Source organism: Grammomys surdaster, unplaced genomic scaffold (genome assembly GCF_004785775.1).
Source record: "Grammomys surdaster isolate TR1022 unplaced genomic scaffold, NIH_TR_1.0 144, whole genome shotgun sequence".
NCBI classification, from domain to species: Eukaryota; Metazoa; Chordata; class Mammalia; order Rodentia; family Muridae; genus Grammomys; species Grammomys surdaster.
The window spans coordinates 1218847-1235786 of record NW_021604602.1 but is presented as its reverse complement, the minus strand read 5'-3'; the positions used below and the strand labels follow the sequence as shown (position 1 = coordinate 1235786).

The 16940-nt window shown below is 47.3% G+C and overlaps 1 protein-coding gene across 2 annotated transcripts in view; it reads left to right on the top strand.

Moving 5' to 3' along the window:
• Window positions 1-7379, top strand: part of Atg2b (autophagy related 2B) — a 68375-nt gene extending 60996 nt beyond the window's left edge. For both annotated transcript variants that reach the window (XM_028764474.1, XM_028764475.1), the window contains 6 exons: window positions 693-762; window positions 1356-1438; window positions 2003-2124; window positions 2532-2686; window positions 3406-3555; window positions 6151-7379. In XM_028764474.1, coding sequence (XP_028620307.1) covers window positions 693-762; window positions 1356-1438; window positions 2003-2124; window positions 2532-2686; window positions 3406-3555; window positions 6151-6381 — 811 coding nt within the window. In that variant the 3' untranslated portion in view covers window positions 6382-7379. The remainder of the gene's footprint in view (window positions 1-692; window positions 763-1355; window positions 1439-2002; window positions 2125-2531; window positions 2687-3405; window positions 3556-6150) is intronic.
• Window positions 7380-16940: the final 9561 nt, after the last annotated feature.

The window sequence follows — 16940 nt, the reverse complement described above, 5'->3', positions numbered from 1 at the left end:
TTGTACCGGCTGTATACTGACAGCTCCTTGTATTGGCTGTATACTGATAGCTCATTGGCTGTTTGCCATCAGTCTATAGTTTTAATTCCAGCCCTAGCATTCCCAGTGTTGGAATATTGGCATCTGCCCACAAGCATTAATTTCAAAAATTCTCACCAAAATTTGCCAGTGTGTGTCATTTTGACAGTGATGAAGAATTGAGGCTCAGAGAGCTGACTGTCCACACTTGCATCATGCGGTGGCAGAAGCAGCGGCCAGGCCTGACTGCTACCATTGAATAGGGGTAGTCTTCTTGCCTTTGTTGACTACTTTTTGTTTAAGTCTGAAGGTCGCTTTTATTATTTTGTCCTGTGTATAAGAATATGTAAACATTTTTTCCTAAGGATAAACATGTAATAAACCAGGGAAAGTTTTGGTGACAATATTTAGATACATCTAAACACAATAGAGAATATATAAATAATTATTTAATAAACTAAGAAAAGGATTTTGTGACAACAGTTAAAAACAATAAAGAGAATTTATCTGTTTAGTCATGATTTTAAGACAAGAGGGAACTAAAAGGCATCCTTTTTTTTAAGGACATAAGATGTACTTATAATTTATGTTGTGGTTTTGTTTTTATTTCTAATAAATTAGGTCTAATTTTATGATTAGTATTTGACTATAAATAATTTCTTTTGTTCCCCCAGAGAATTCAGATTCACAGCAGAAGTTCCCATTCGGCTTGACTATCACGGCAAGCATGTGTCAATGGATCAGGTGTGGAAACTTTGCATGAACATATAACACAAAATTAGTTTTTAAAGTTTATTTATTTATTTATTGTAGAGGGAGTGAGAACATGAGGCAGGGAGCACTTGTGTGGAGGACGGAATGAGAGGGAGTGAGCACATGAGGCAGGGAGCACTTGTGTGGAGGACGGAATGAGAGCCGATTCTTCCTCCTCTGCATAGAGCCTGGGGACTGAACTCAGCTCGTCAGGCTTGGTGCCAGATACCTTTACCCTCTGAGCCATCTCTCCCTCTCTCACTTCTTGATTCAGAAAAAAAAATTCTCAGATGAACTTGGTGCCATCATAGTTTATATATGTGCATTTGTGTCTTGACACAAAGTACAATACTTTTACTTGGTTTTAAAGTAAATACTAAGTACTGTGAGTGAAATTTCATACATGTTGATCATTAACTGATAAAATGGGTTGTACCATATAAAATATGAGGGTTTTTTTTTGTAAATATTTTAAGTGTTTATCTTCATTAAAGAATGTTGCTTAAACTTTCCCTGGTAACAGCCTTGTTAAGAGTTGACTCTCTCTGTGGTTTATGGACTGGTGGCCATTCTCCCTGTTTTAGGGTACGTTGGCTGGGATTTTGATTGGCCTGGCCCAGCTGAACTGTTCGGAGCTCAAGCTGAAGAGGCTCTTCTACCGGCATGGGTGAGTACACAGACCTGCTGGGCGAGAGGGGAGGACAGGAAAGCTAGTGGAGAGCTGAGTGAGTCGGCAGGAAGCTCGGTCTGGAGCAGTGTCCTGATCAGGGCTGGTGTTTGTTGTGAGGGAGTAGAAGTGAGTGGAACAGATCGGGAAAAGTAAGTGTCTACAGTTTAGATATTTTACGATAACTCACTGACGTTGTAAATCAGCTTATTCAGAATGTCGGGACACAGATTTGGTTTTGATTGGTTGGACTAGCCTGTGCTAAGCCAGGGATAAGCACAGTGGGAAACAGTCATACGTGTGTATGCTTCCAAGCTTTGTGGTATCTCTCTCCATCCGTCGTGTCTCTGTGTTATCCATGACACCCAACTGTCTTCTGACTGACTCACATAAAGATTTAGACTGGGAAATTGGTAGCTGATTTCTATTTCTCTGGGATGTAGAAACACTCAGCCGTTTTTGGAGCATCAGTAGTATTTGTAATATGTAGTTTCTAAACAGGGAAAGTCCTGACTTATAGAGGTACCTTTATTTATTCTTTGCACTGACAGTTATTTGCTCTAGTTTGCTAGGTATTGACAAATTGTTCTCCTATGCGATCACTGAATGGCTCAGTGACATTAAGAAGAACCAGCTACCAGGAATCCTGGGAGGTGTTGGCCCTATGCATTCACTAGTTCAACTAGGTGGGTTGTCTTGAGAGTCTACGTGAAGAACATTTTTCTGTGAAACCTACATGCATACTAACATGCACATAAAAGTTTGCCTCTAGTTTCATGATCAGAACCTCCATCAGGGTGTGTGTGTGTGTGTGTGTGTGTGTGTGTGAGATTTTCATAGTGGTTTTATATTGCAATGAAAATATTCTGGATATACCTTGGTTAGAAATATTAAAATAAAGTTTACTCCTCCCTAACTTTTTTTTTTTTTTTTACTTTTTGAAATGACTGTTAGAATACTTTCAGTCACACATATGACTCAGCCTGTATTTCTGTTGGGAAGCCTGGCCCTGGGGACGTCGGTGGGGATGAGATGAGGAGCCACAGAGTAAGACTCTGTCACCAACACTTGTCATTGTGCTTTCTGTGTCTAGTGCAAGGCCTGAAGGACTTGGTGTGGCTGCCCATCGAGCAGTACCGGAAGGACGGCCGCATCGTCAGAGGCTTCCAGAGAGGCGCTGCCTCCTTCGGTACCTCAACTGCAATGGCTGCCCTGGAACTTACAAACAGAATGGTCCAAACCATACAGGTACTGTTTCTGGCCTGCCTCATTGGACAGATGCGTGTCCTGGACAACAACTGGGCTACTTTTTCAAACAGTACCATTAGGATGTGTAAAGTGTTTAGCGTAGACATCATTTGTAATGACTTACTATCATACTTAGTTTAGTTTAGTCTTGTGTTTTTTTGAGACCAAGGCTTGTTATATAGCCCAGACTATGCTCATACTTTTGGTCTTTAGCCTCCCAAGGACTCAGGTGCACCACCATGCCCTGCTTGGTGCTTGGTAGTTACTTAGATATCTAGGACTGAGCATGTCGGTAACAAAGTTGTAGGATACATGCTAAGTCTGTTGACATAGTTTGAGAAAATAACCATTGAATTACCAGGATTTATCTCACTAAGCTGTGTAAAAGGGTCAGAGCTAAGATTAAGACCATGTAATGGGACAAACAAAAGTGCTGGAAGCTGCTCTGTGAAGTATTAAGCATTGCAGAGTCACATGGGCATTCTGGATAATAAGAGGGAGGGGCTGAGAATGTCATCGAAGTCCAGACTCCGGTTTCTGAGTTACCATCCCAGTTCACATGGGGAAGTCCTGAGCTCTTGTTCTGAGTGTTGAAGCAGAGGTGCATCTCTCTCTGGGGGCTCTCTTTACCCCCGCAGGAGAGCCCCTCCCTCCACACTGGGTGCCCAGCTCCCACGCTGTCTTCTAATTCATTGCTTCCTTCCGACAAAATGACCCAGGCAGCAGCAGAGACTGCATATGACATGGTGTCTCCGAGTACCCTTTCCATCGAGCCCAAGAAGGCAAAGAGATTTCCTCATCACCGGTTAGCCCACCAGCCAGTAGACCTGAGGGAAGGTGTGGCCAAGGCCTACAGTGTTGTAAAGGAGGTATGTGAGACTTGAGCTGACAAGTCAGGACTGGCTTGCGTGCTGTTCTGTTGTGTTGGTTAGGTAGTGAAATACCATGACCAAAAGCAACTTGGGGAGGGTTTGAGAAGTTTTATTTCAGTTCACATCTCCACATTACAGTCCATCAGGGAGGCAAGTCACAGCAGAACTCGAACCTGGCAGAAACCTGGAGGCAGGAACTGAAGCAGAGGCCACAGAGGAACACTGCTTATCAGCTTGCTCCTCACAGCTGCTTCAGCCTGCCTTTTTATATATTCAGGATCACTGCCCAGGGGTGACACTGTCACATCAGGCTCTTAAGAGAGTGCTCTGGAGGCTGGCCAATAGGCCAGTCTGGTGGGGACATTTTCTCAGTTCATGCTCTCTGCTCTGCCCAAATGGCCGTAACCCATATCAAATGGACAAAAATCAGCCAGCACACTGTCTTCCCCCGAAGAGTATTCACTGACTCTAATGTTGTGGGGGGGTCCGTGGGAGGGGAATGTAAGCAGCAGCATGCAGCTCTTGTGTGGAGAGTGGAGAAAGCCGGATAGTGAGTGGTGGACCGCTCACAGTGGTGTGCAGGGGAGGCTGCGTGCATGAACTCACTGCTGGGTTCAGTGCTTTGCTTGTGCTTACCTTAGGTTTGCTTAGGTAGCGCTACTTTTCAGGGAAGACCCAGCCCTGCCCCCAGTCCCAGGCCTTCACTATTGTGAAGGTGCCACAACTTGTCTAGACAAGTTTGTACGGTTAGATTATGCAGAACACACACGTGTTATATACATGTGTGTCCTGTAACCCATCTTCCAAGGTCCATCCATGAACACATAGTGCCGTTTACACAGCCTCATGGTATTTGTTATGGCAATATATCATTCATCGTTTCCTAATTGGGCATTTGGTTTCCATTTCGTTCCCTGTGTGACGCTGAAATGGGGAGTGTCTTCTAGCTGTGTCTGAGTTCATGTACGCAAGAAGTCCCCTAGGCTGGGATTGTAGAGATAATGTGGAAACCTCCACATTAGTGTTTTACATTCATTTACTTACTTTTCTGTTTACTTTGTGAGGTCACACACCACAGTGTTTATGTGGAAATCAAAGGACCAGTGTGTGGAGTCGGTTCTCTCAGCTCCAGCTCTCCTTGTGAGGCCTGGCACTCTGCAAGTATCAGCCACTTCCATCCTTTTGCCTTCTTACTGCTGTGAGGAGAGAGACCTGTGGTCATTCTGTGTAGGGTTCGACCTCAGGGTTTCCTTAGGTGTGTTTCTAACATATTCTGACAACTGTCAGAGGTACAGCAATAGCAGTCCTCATGGCACCAAAGTAGCCTTTGGGGTCCCAGAGAATTTGGTCTGAAGGTCTTCTCTATTTCCATCTCGTAATCCCAGTGCCAAGGTTACAGACAAACACTTGACAATACCGTTTATGTATGTGTTTGGGATCCCAAGTCAGGTCCTTATGCTTGTGTGACCTTGACAAAGGACTTAAGGCTCACAGTTAAGGCTTCTTTTAGCTCACAGTTGAGGGCACAGTGTGCCGTGTGGGGGAAGTCAAGGCAGCAGGAGTGTGCACTGCTGCTAGTACCAGCTTGCTTTCCACTCTGTGATCTCATCCACAGTAGCCGTGGGCCTTTCCTCATCAATTCAGGTAATCAAGATAATCCTCACGGAAGGCCCTCTAATCCTGACAGTCCTTCCTTGAGACTCCCTTCCCAGGTGATTCCTGACCCTGCCAGCCTGACAGCTGAAATCAGCCATTACCTGAGGCGTCTCTGCAGCTCCGTAGGTCTTTCTGAACACCCCACCTCCATTTCTTAGTCCTGTTAGACCTGTGTCTGCCCAGTGCTGCTGCTTGTCTGTCTGTGTGCTAGCCTGTCAGATGGACAGCTAGATTCTGGGCTAGGACCTCAGACCGTCTCTTCTCTACTCATCATGGAAGCCGTCACAGTGGACCCACACTTCATTCTCAGAGTTTGACCCTGTCACTGCCAGCCAGTGTACACTTGGCCTAAAGCTTAGCAGTGTGACAAAGGTGGAGGGCACCGAAGCTGTGGTTTGGACTCCCACTTCATGGTCTCTGAGTTTTCTGTGTAAGCCAGTAAAATGTTTGATTTGGCTTATTATCTGACTCGAACATTCTATGGTTCTTTTTTAATACATGGCCAGTAATTGCAAACAGAGTACTGTGTTCCCAGGACTTTCTTGTGCTGCGTCAGAAAGTCCTCACTGTGGTCCTCTATGAAGGGCATGTGCTCAAGTGGCCCTGTTTGCAAAATTGTGTTTAGCTGGAGGAAGTAATTGAGGCAGAAGTTGCTTTTAGGTCAGGATGTGTTTCTGTGGGCTTCCTCACTTGAACTAATTCAGCTCTGTTTTCCACATACTAGTATCACAGAGAAATGCTAAGTCATGGTGAGGGCCACTTTCCTGAGCAGCTGGAATCATATCTTGAGGCTGGGTGAGGGTGGCAGACTGCGTTGCTTGTTTCTGTGTTGGTCTGGGGGAGGCATGTTGCTTAACTGTACTTAAAGTGTGTAGCGCTGCACCATAACTTCTCACCTGTGCTTTCTTCCTCTTTTTTACCTTCTCACCTCTGCAGGGAATCACAGACACAGCTCAGACCATCTATGAAACGGCTGCTCGAGAACACGAGAGCAGAGGGGTCACTGGTGCTGTGGGTGAAGTCCTGCGCCAGATCCCACCGGCAGTGGTCAAACCCCTAATTGTAGCCACCGAAGCAACATCAAACGTGTTAGGCGGCATGAGAAACCAAATTAGACCAGATGTCCGGCAGGATGAATCACAGAAGTGGCGCCGCGGGGAGGACTGATGTTCCAGTGTGACTGCTGCACATAGTGTGTGCCGCTGAGGGGCAGGCAGCATCCTCGTGGCAGCTTCCTAGAAAACCAGTTTATGTGCTCATCTCAGGAACAAAAGCAGGTCTTAGTAAAGTAATTTAATGTCAAAGCAACACGCAGCCAAAAACTTGTGACATTTCAGGGCCTGACACTTGCCTACAGGAGTGGCTGGTGGCTGGTGTCACGGTCACTAGAGAGATTTGCTGTAATGTTGAATGCTTGCTTTCATTAAGGTGACTGTGCTTGTTACTGACAAGAGCCCACTGGGAATGTGTTTGTAAACAGTGATGAGTGCTTAAAAGGGGAGAGCACTCTTCCTAGTTCTGGGGAGTTAATTTTCAGCTTATAGTGACAGAAGCCACAGGGAAAGCAACTAAGGCTCGAGTGTCAGGTGGAGTATGGCCTCCTTCAGGGCTGCCTTCCCTCAGGGCTGCCTGCTCTGATCCATCTCCCGGAGAAAGTGGGTGAGTGTCGCAGACAAAGTGTGCTGTGCTGCACTTTATCTTTGAGTATGTGTGTGTATGTCTGTCTGTGTGTCTGTCTGTCTGTCTCTGTGTGTATGTGTGTGTGTGCTCACGCACATGCATGCATCTGTGATATGATGCAAGGTGTGCTGTGTTCTTTGTGTCATTTATAAGGTTGTATAAATATTATGTGAAGTGAAGCTGTCTCGGAGGTTTTGGTATAGGAAGGTGACCCTAATGTAAGTTTCTGTATCTTAAATGCAACCTAGAATGTGAGCTCTGTGGTGGACTGGGGCCCACGCATTGCTTAGGTGTCCATTGTTAAGTACTTAGTGCAGACCATTAGTGTCAAGGACATTGGAAGTGGGCTTTATTCTTAGAAAGGTAAATAAAAATTCTCCAAGTATGTTCTAGTCGACTAATTCAAAGTACCATTTTTACTTGGTTAATAATGTACATTTTGATAACCTGTCAGGCCTGAATAAAGTATTTTTATTTAAAGGTAAGATTGTTGTATATGTCCATGAACAGTTTGTTTCTCTGAAAGCATATTTGTTGATACAGGCTCTGATTGACCACAGGACATATGGAGCAGCCTCAGAGCTGATTGTTGTCACTGTCCCTCATTGAGGAGGAGGGGGAACTGTGTATGATCTGTGCCTAGAGCGTAGTGCAACAAGCAGGACAGCCCTGGGGCTATGTGATTGTTGCTGTGCAGGGCTGCATGCTCTCCCTCTTGGTTCCTAAGTGTTGGTGGCTCTCGGGAAGGCTGGCACCACAGCTGCACTTAGTTTGTAGGTGAGAAAGGAAGTCAGTTTTACCCTCTGAAAACTCTGAACAAGGAGATGTGCCAGCCTTGACCCCAGCCCCAACCCCAGCCTCTAAAGCTGGTAAACAAACAAACAAAACCAAAAATCTAGTGGACGTTTGTATATGCTTGATTTCCTTTTGCTGCCAGCAAACCTCAAAAGCTATCTTGGAGCAGCCACTGGTGGGCCTCGTGAAACTGCTGGCTCTTCAGTCCTTGTTAGGTGGAGCCCATGTCTGATACAGCCCTGAGCAGACACTTCGGGTAGTAGTGGCATTTGTTGCCATGGCTGACTAGTCTGTATCTGCCCACCTAATGGAGCAGGCAATGTGTGTCACCTGTCACATTTGTCAGACTTTACCCTGCATCTCTCTCCTCCTTGGTTACATTTAAGGTCAGTGTACATGGGGGTAATGTCCCCTTTGCCCTGGAGCAGCATACAGTTCTTCTTCCAACTAGTTAAATTGACGAAGCCATTGTAAAGAGCCATCTCCTGCTACACCCCTGCCAGAGGTTTTGATTTGGTCTCTAGGTCTTTGTGCATCGTCAGGCACTAGTGAGAACCTGTCTATATTTGAGTGCTTCTAAGTTACATATATACTGTGTCTTCTTTTCGAAGGTGTCTGCTCAGCCTTTTCTTTTGTGATGACATGTAGTGGCACCTAACAAGGACAGCATCCTTGGGTTGCCTCATCTGCAGTCACCAAGCAAATGACTTCACTAGGCCGAGGCAGCCCCAGTGTCCCCTCTGTAAGTGAAGAGGTTTCTTGGGACAAAGCCTGTGGGAATTTCTGGGCAATTAGGTCATGGTGACATGTACACACCATTTTAATGGTGTGTGCCCTCGTGCTCAGTAGACTGCTCAGACCTGCATTGTCAGGCTGGGGGGCACCATTGCATGGACACTGGCTGTGCCATAGCAGAGCAGCTGGGGGCTACTCTGGGTCTCTCCTCTCAAGAGTGATGCCTTCAGGATCTGTTACCATGCTCCATGGGATCAGGCTAATAACTCTGACAGCAGTAGGCTGCACGTGTCCACCTGTGGCTATTGAGGTCCATACAAAGCCTTCCCGCCCACCCCACCCCCACCCCCACCCCCACCCCCCACAGAAGTCTGGGAAGCTGGCTTACTCATGATCACTGTTCTGACCCTCACTGTATCCCTGTTGGCAACAGAGATCACAGCCATGTGCTTGCCAAATGGTACTGGCTTGGAACCTTTTTTCTTCCTGACTGTCCTCAGACCCTTTTACTCAGAGCAGGCATACATAGACAGCCATCATAGCAGTAGGCTTCCATTGTAATGGAATATTCTACTCTGTGCCAGTCTGCTTCCCTTCTGCCTGTATTAAGTATAGTCCCTCAGGTCCCAGGGTTCTGGGGACAGTGGAAAGCGCTCCTTCCCTACCTCCCTTCAAATGCCATTGGGGATGTAGAGGTTAAGGTCCCTGGAAAGGACTGAGTGAAGACAGGGTGACGCCCTCCTTTCTACAGCTGGATGGACCACTTGATATCAAAGTAATCAAATATACATGTTTGCACTTAGGCTGGAAAGAAAGATTATTTGTATAGTGTAGAGAAGTCTATCGGAAATGAAGACTTTTTTTTTTTAAATCAGGAAATATTATTTTGGTTTACAGGACGGTACAGCCACTGTTCTTGTAAGAACACTAGTATGTCACTTGCCAGTCTTTGTGTGGACATTTTCAGGGTTGTACTGGGCACACTTACCTTTGAGAGATTCCACGAGCACAGTTGCAAGTCAGCCAGCATGGCTCAGAAATGTTCCCCATTTGAGACAGAAAGAGCATTCCCATGAGCCACCACGATAGGCTTCTTTGTGGAGGGAAGTCGTTGAGTCTCACTTAGCATTTCACATTTTGAATCTCACCAGTTGCTGTAGGCATAGGGCTCAGAGGCCAGTCGGCCTTCTCTGACCAACACTGGGGTTAGGCAGGTCATTCACTTCAGTCAGCGTCAGAGAGCTTCGTGTGTACAGTTGAGGTGTGAGCATCTTGTCAGCTGCTCCCTCTCGTGGCTCCCTGGGGCTGGGGCAGCCCCTCCCTCCACAAAGATGCTTCTTCGCCTGTCTCCTGTACACTCTGGTTGGAATTGTCTAGCCTTGTTTGTGTGGCCGGCTGGTCGTACTAGGCTGCTTACTTTTACATGGGAGTTTTAGGCTCCCTCCTGAGTTTTCTGTGAGTCCTAGCCTGTCTCCAATGTTATCACCACACTGTCGTTCTCTCTGCCGAGTGTCCCGACTTTCCTAAGTATGACAACTCTGGATGTATATAAGAATACTCCTCTGTACAAGTATTTTTGTGAAAAAAAAATGTAACTTGTTAAGTGTAACTATTTAAAATATGATGATATTAAGAATACTTGTGAAAAAAATTAAAATATTTCCTCTTCATTTTTGCTTTAAACTTGAGTCCTGTCTGTTGCTAGAGCCGTTTCCTGAGCCGGCCTGATCCGCTTTTTCGGGTGGGGAGACTTCACAAGTATCCTTCATCCTTCATCCTGGTATCTTCTGAGCTGTCTCTGACTATAACACAAGAGTGTCACTCCCCCTGGTGGCATTACTGGTGATTTTATTCATTATCCCTTTGATGAGGGCTTCGGGCAGACACAGTTCATGGTGTCAGGCTGAAGAAGAGAGATAAGTGCTTGCTAAACCTGTGTGGAAGAGCACACAAGACACTCGAAAAGACACACTTAAAAGGGGTCTTGCAGCAGCGTGTCACTTTCTAACCGTCATTGGCTGCCGGGGGCAAGCGACAAGTCAGGTATATCACAGGGCATTCAGGAAAGAAGGAAGGGGGACTTCGTGAGATGCACAGGTCAGCCAGGCTTTCCAGTGTGTTCTCCACGGAGGAGCCTGTTTGGCAGCAGAGAGACAGGCCCAGCGAATTGCCTCATGGGACCCTCCCCCCACACAACTCCGTGTGTGTGTGTGTGCGCGCGCGCGTGTGTGCATGCGTGTGTAAGTACATGTGCAATGGAACATAGGTAAGGGTTTGTCTCCTCCATCCCAGCAACTATTAACTGTCAATAGCTCCTCAGAGAAGAACGAGGCCTCAGGGGCCCCTCTCCTCTGCCATGCTGTCCCGCCACTGGAAGTGCCTCTGCCTCTGCCTCCACCTGAGGTTTTGAGATGAGGTCTGTCACTGATCATGGAGCTTCCTTGATTGGGTTCAGTAGCAAGTGACAGTCCCGTGCCCAGGTGTTTCCATGAATGTGGGGATCTGAACTCAAAGTCTTTTTGCTTGCCTGGCAACCGCTTTACTCAAGGAGCCCTTTCTCTAGCCTTTTAAAGAGATCTAAAAGTAATTCAAGGGGGACAGTTGACGTTGGAGCTGTTTGTAGGATTTTTGTTTCTTAGATTTTTATGTGCATGATAGTACTTGTCTACATGCTTGTTTGTATACCGTGAGGGTGTCTGATGCCTGCAGAGGTCAGCAGAGGGAGACAGACCCCTGGAACCCGAGTTATAAATGGTAGTGAACCACCTGTGAATGGTGAGAACCAAACCACGTCCTCTAGAAGAGTAGTGAGTGTTATTAACCTCTGAGCCATCCCTCCAGCCCTGTGTGTTTGTGTTTTGGTTTGGTTTGATTTTTTTGTTTGTTTGTTTGTTTGTTTGTTTTTTTGTTTTTCGAGACAGGGTTTCTCTGTGTAGCCCTGGCTGTCCTGGAACTCACTCTGTAGATCAGGCTGGCCTCGAACTCAGAAATCCGCCTGCCTCTGCCTCCCAAGTGCTGGGATTAAAGGCGTGCGCCACCACCGCCCGGCGTGTTTGTGTTTTGAGATGAAGCCCTACTATGTTACCCAGGATCCCCTTCCTCATTCTCTCAGAACCCAGCTTAAACATGTGCGTCCTCAGGAAACAGATCCATTGCGGCCTTTGGAAGGCTTCCTTTGAAAAACTGTGCAAATCGAGTTGCCTTCCTTGCCAGCAGAGGGCGCCCATGTTGTCAACTGGAAGTTGATTCCTTTAGTTGCGGCTGGGTTGTCCAAATGAGACACGACCCTGTGCACCCAGAGGAGGCTTCAGAAACATCCTGTCCATAACCATGCTTGTTTCTAAGTCAAGGTTTGTTTCAATTAAAAATTTTTAAAAAAAACATTGCGCCAGCAAACTGGCTCAGTGGGTAAAGGCACTTGCTGCCAAAGCCTGACAGCCCAAATTCAGTCCCCAGAACCCATGGCGGAAGGAGAGACTCGACAGTTGTTCTCTGACCTCCACCCAAGCCTGTTCACATGTGTCCTGGTGTGCGAACACACCAATAGTATCAGTCATAATGAATAAAATGGATCAATTTCTCCCTGGAAACCCTGGGCTGGGTAGCACAGGCGGTTCCCAGCTGAGGCTCAGACAGGCTCAGAGGGGAAGTTTGGAGCTTAAGGCACGGGGTTCTTTGTGTTCGGGTAAGCATTGTTCGTTTTCCCTGAGTGCTGTGGCTTGTATCTAATCCAAGGAAAGTGTGTGTAAACCTGTTCTCCTGGAGAGGCAGGCGAGTCCCTTGTCAACATTCCTCTCACCATGGGGCTAGAATGAGGCAGACTCACTCACTTGTACACAAAATTTGGAAGGGGTACCAGTAATCTAGATATATCAAGATAACACTATTTTAAGATTGATTTATTTTACGTATATGAGTGCTCGATCTGCTATCTGCATGCCAGAAGAGGGCATCAGATTCCATTATAGATGGTTGTGAGCCATCATGTGGTTAGTGAGATTGAACCTAGGACCTCGGGAAGAGTACCCAGTGCTCTGCACTGCTGTGCCATCTCTCCAGCCCCTAACACAATGTCTTTCAAACTTGAAATTGGACTGGAAGGATGGCTCAGCCGATAAAACGCTAGCTGCGCAACATGAGAACCAGCCAGACACAGGTTGAGCGCTGTAGTGCCAGCTCTCCTGCAGCAAGAGAGAAGGTGGGGTCAGGTGGACTGCAAAAAGCTCTGGCCAGATAGACCGGCTTCCATAGTGCTGTCAGGCCCCGCCTCAAGCAGAAAGGAAGGCAAGGACAGATACCCAAGGTTGTCCTCTGACCTCCAGACATATGCCTGGACACGTACAAAATTTGAAATAAAAATTAAAACTTGAAATTGGCATAACATTCACAGGGATAGACAACCTCAAAATGTTAAGTAAAAATGGACTTTGATGCTATAGGGTCCCTTTCTCGACCTTGCCTAGGTTACATCATGAAGATCCCGCCTATCTGTTGGTCCACAAATGTTGACATTTTATCCCTCAGGCTCCTGCCATCTTGAGATGGACAGTGGGTGAGGAAGGAGAAAGCCTAGGCAGTGACAGGTGGGGCTGCACTCCCTGGCAGGAGACAGGTCTGAGAGAAGTCTGTGGCTGCCTCATCATCCCACCACGACTGGCCCAGCCTCCCTTCCTCCGGTCATTTGCTTTGCACTTCAGTTCAGAGCTCAGATCTGGTCTCGCCTCTAAGGCTAACCACACTGTCCTGGAGGCTGCTCTTGGGGAACTGAATTGATTAGCTGGGTTGGGGAAAAGAGGACTCAATGCCCTTATGAGGCACTTGTCAGATTAGAGACATTTGTGTGGTATTCTGTAGGGTGGGCTGCTCCTGGTGGTACTGTCTATACAGAGGCCCAGGATGCAGATATATAATATAACATAACATAATAATATTAATATAGGTCAATGACCCTGACTCCATGTAAGAGTGCTGTATAACTCTCAACTAGAACCCACTGAGACTTCAACCCCACCGGTTCAGGAGGCAGGAGCTGAGTCCCAAGTTCAAGGCCAATCTGAGCAGTTTAGGCTGTCTCAAAATTTAAACAGTAGAAGATGACCTGGTGTTTGGAATTTAAGTTCCCTGTAATATAGAATGGTTACATATCTAAGCCCATTTCCTGTGATTATAGCCAAGCAGTCAAGACTGAGAATTTTATAATGAAAGGTATATAAAATTTAAAAGTTACTTGTTTTTCAAAGGTGTGTGTATGTGCGTGCGTGTGTGTGTGTGTGTGTGTGTGTGTGTGTGTGTGTTAGATTTTGGCATGCAGCTTAGAACAGACAACACCAGACCAAATGGTTCCAAAGGGGAGGGGGTTTATTCAGGGCAGAGGGCAAAGGTGGGGAGAGAAACGGGAGAAGATAGAGGAGAGAGAGAGGAGAGAAGTGGAGGCCGGCCATGACCACGTGGAGAGAGGGGGAAGGGAAGGGGGGAAAGGTGAGGGGACAGAGAGAAGCTAGAGGCAAGAGAGTAAGAGAACAAGAGAGAGAGGAGGGGGCAAGCAGACTTTTATAGTGGGCACGCCTACCTGGCTGTTGCCAGGTAACTGTGGGGAGGAGCATACCTGGGTGTTGCCAGATAACTGTGGAGGTGGGGTTTAGACAGAATACTAACATTCCCTCATTTTGGTTTAATTAAAAAAGAAAAATTAGAAAGAGGTGATGGTGAAGCAGGAATAGGGTCGTCGTGATATCTGGCTACTTTCTGCTGGCATTGGGGGTGACGTGTCTTTAGGGGGAACCTAGAAGAATGGGTATGGAGGATGTTTGTCTGGTCTTAGGAGATTTGGCTGTTTCCTGCTGTCCAGGATCTATGGAGTGAGCCATCTGAGGATAGGTCAGAAGGAACAGGTCCAGTAGAAGCAGCTGTGCTCACGTACAACCACTCCTGTGTGTACAGGCGTGAGGACAACTTGCAAGAATCATTTTTCTCCTTCTAGTAAGTGGGGTCCTGGGATCAAACACAGGTCATCCATTTTGGTGGCAAATGCCTTTATCAACACTGAGCAATCTCACTTACTCCAAGACACTTAATTTTGTATAGTTCCCGAGGTTTGGATATCTAAGAACTAGGCTCTGGTAAGAGTGTGCCTCAGACTCAGAGATCAGCCTGCCCCTGTCTCCCAAATGCTTGGATTAAAGGTGTGTGCACCACCATTGCCTGGCCAGATCTTTATGATCCGTGTTAACACAAGGTTTCTACCTTGGCTATAACAGAAAAACATGGAGGCCTGTGACCTTGAACCTGTGGCATATCATGGGGCTCATTTCCCATCGCCAAATGCAAGTGAGAAGCCCACTCTTGCTCTGAACTGAATGAGCAGCAGGAATGGCTGTCCCAGCAGGCTGAGGACCAAGGCTCTCTCATCCACCATCACTGGCCAGAAAAACACTCCAAAGTCTGGTGCTGTGGTCTGGATCTGACACACCGGCACAAGCTCGTGTGCTGGGACACTCCTAATCTGTGGTTTTATCCCCCGATGGATTCAAGCAAGGCAAGGAAAAGGCTGAAGCTTGGTGCTAGTCAGAGGAGAACTTATCTCCCAGGAAGACATCACATGGTTCTGACAGCTTATCAGACCACCTTGCCAGAGAGACGGGAGCTGGGACAGTGATGGGTCCATGATCGGAAGGACCACACCCTGACCAGAACTGCTTAGATCCTGGTACTCCTTGCCTGTGGAGAGTCGCTGGCCTCCTCATCCCTCCTCACTGTGTCCGTACTGGAGATATCGCCTGTTTCTACTTTCACTACTGCTAAGTGGCTTACTGAAGATGAAATGCCTTCCTTGTTAGGGTAGCCAGGCCCAGTCTATAAAGCAATCAGCAGCTCTACTGGTAGGAAGGACCTAAGGTGTTCAGAGATCAGCTGAATTGTAACCAAGGCTTTAACATAGCCTTAGTCTGGTTCCTAAGCCTCTAGGAGCTGCCGTGGTGGTGACATAGAGGGGTAGAGGGTAGGGGGAGCCTTCCCACCAAAGATAATTCATTTACAGCAGACAAGAACCTGTCTTAGCCATTGTAACATGGAGGTTCTCCCTCCAGTGTTGGTATTTGGAGGGGCTTATCCCTGGTCACTACCATGATGCATAGCGTGAAGATTGGTCTGTGTGGCAGAGAGCCTGTCTCCTTAACTGTTCATAGCACCAAAAGTAAGACAGATCCAGAAGCTAGCAGGACCCTAGGGGGAAGCTGTACCTCTGGACTTAGCCCCTCTAAGAGAGAAAGTGGGAGTTCCTGGGAGATATGGGGGACCCCTGGCTAATTCACTGTCCACACCAGTGTTGGCACCCCAAGTGTGACTGAGCCCAGTCCTACGTGTGAACTGTGCCGGCAGAGCCAGTCACCAGACCTGTGGGAACTGAAAATCCTTCTTTCTTCTCCAGCACTTGTTCTGAACCAAAGCCAGACTCTCCCCTGCAGCTGGACAGAGGAACAGCACCCTTCCTGTGTGGCGCTGCCAACTGCCACCCCACTGCCCAGCTGAACTCCAGGCCTTTCACGTGCCTCGCCCCCATAAATCAGGTGTCTGCCTTACAGAGTTTCTTGTGTCCCTCAAAACCTGCAGGAATGTGAGCAGGGTTTTCAAAGTCCATATGCCAGCTCCCTCTTAAAGGTGGGATGGCTCTTGGTAAACTCAGAAGTGTTCTGTCAGTCATGGGTTCCATCTATGCAGTTTGCGAAGGAAGAGTGTTCAGGGCCAGAGGACTCGCTTGACTAAGTGCCTGTCTGGCACCAGGGCCTGAGTAAAAATGGCCCAGCACCCATGTAAAAATGCCAGGCATGGTGGCCTGAGCTTGTGATGCAAGTACCGGGTAGGCAGAGAGAGGAGGGTCCTTGGGCATCCCAGGCCAACCAGCCTACCCTAATTGTTGAGTTCCAGGTTAATAAGAGGGCCTTTCTTAAAAGAGATGTGAGTTTGCCCTCTTGAATCCACATGTACCTGCATACTTGTGCACACGCATGTATACTTGTGTACACATGACCACACACATATATGACACACACTCACACACGTACACACACAGAGGCATTAAAATATGTTTGTGTTCTGGTCTCTGCATTGGAGGAGACACTGGTGCTGTACCAGTGGCCTGCTCCCTAGTTCTGCCATCGTCTTTGCCTTTGCTTCAGAGCCTTGATCTCTGAGTTCTTGCCTAGGAGACTAGAACTCACACCAGCACAGAAGTCAGACCAGCAGGCACATTCAGCAACTGCCCTTGAAGAACCATACCCTAGAAGAGGCATGTGCCAGCTTCCTGGATCTCTTTCTCCCTTGGAAGTTGACATAAGGTAACAGACCCCACCAGGGAGTCAAGAAGATACAAGGTACCTCACTGTCTGTCCTACATTGCTCACAGGATGCTGTGAACCTCATAGGACCCATTAGGGCAGGCACACTGGTCCAGCATCCTAGACTATAAACCAAGGTACTGAACTATATCAGGGGTGCCAAATTCCGTCTCCTGGAGCAGC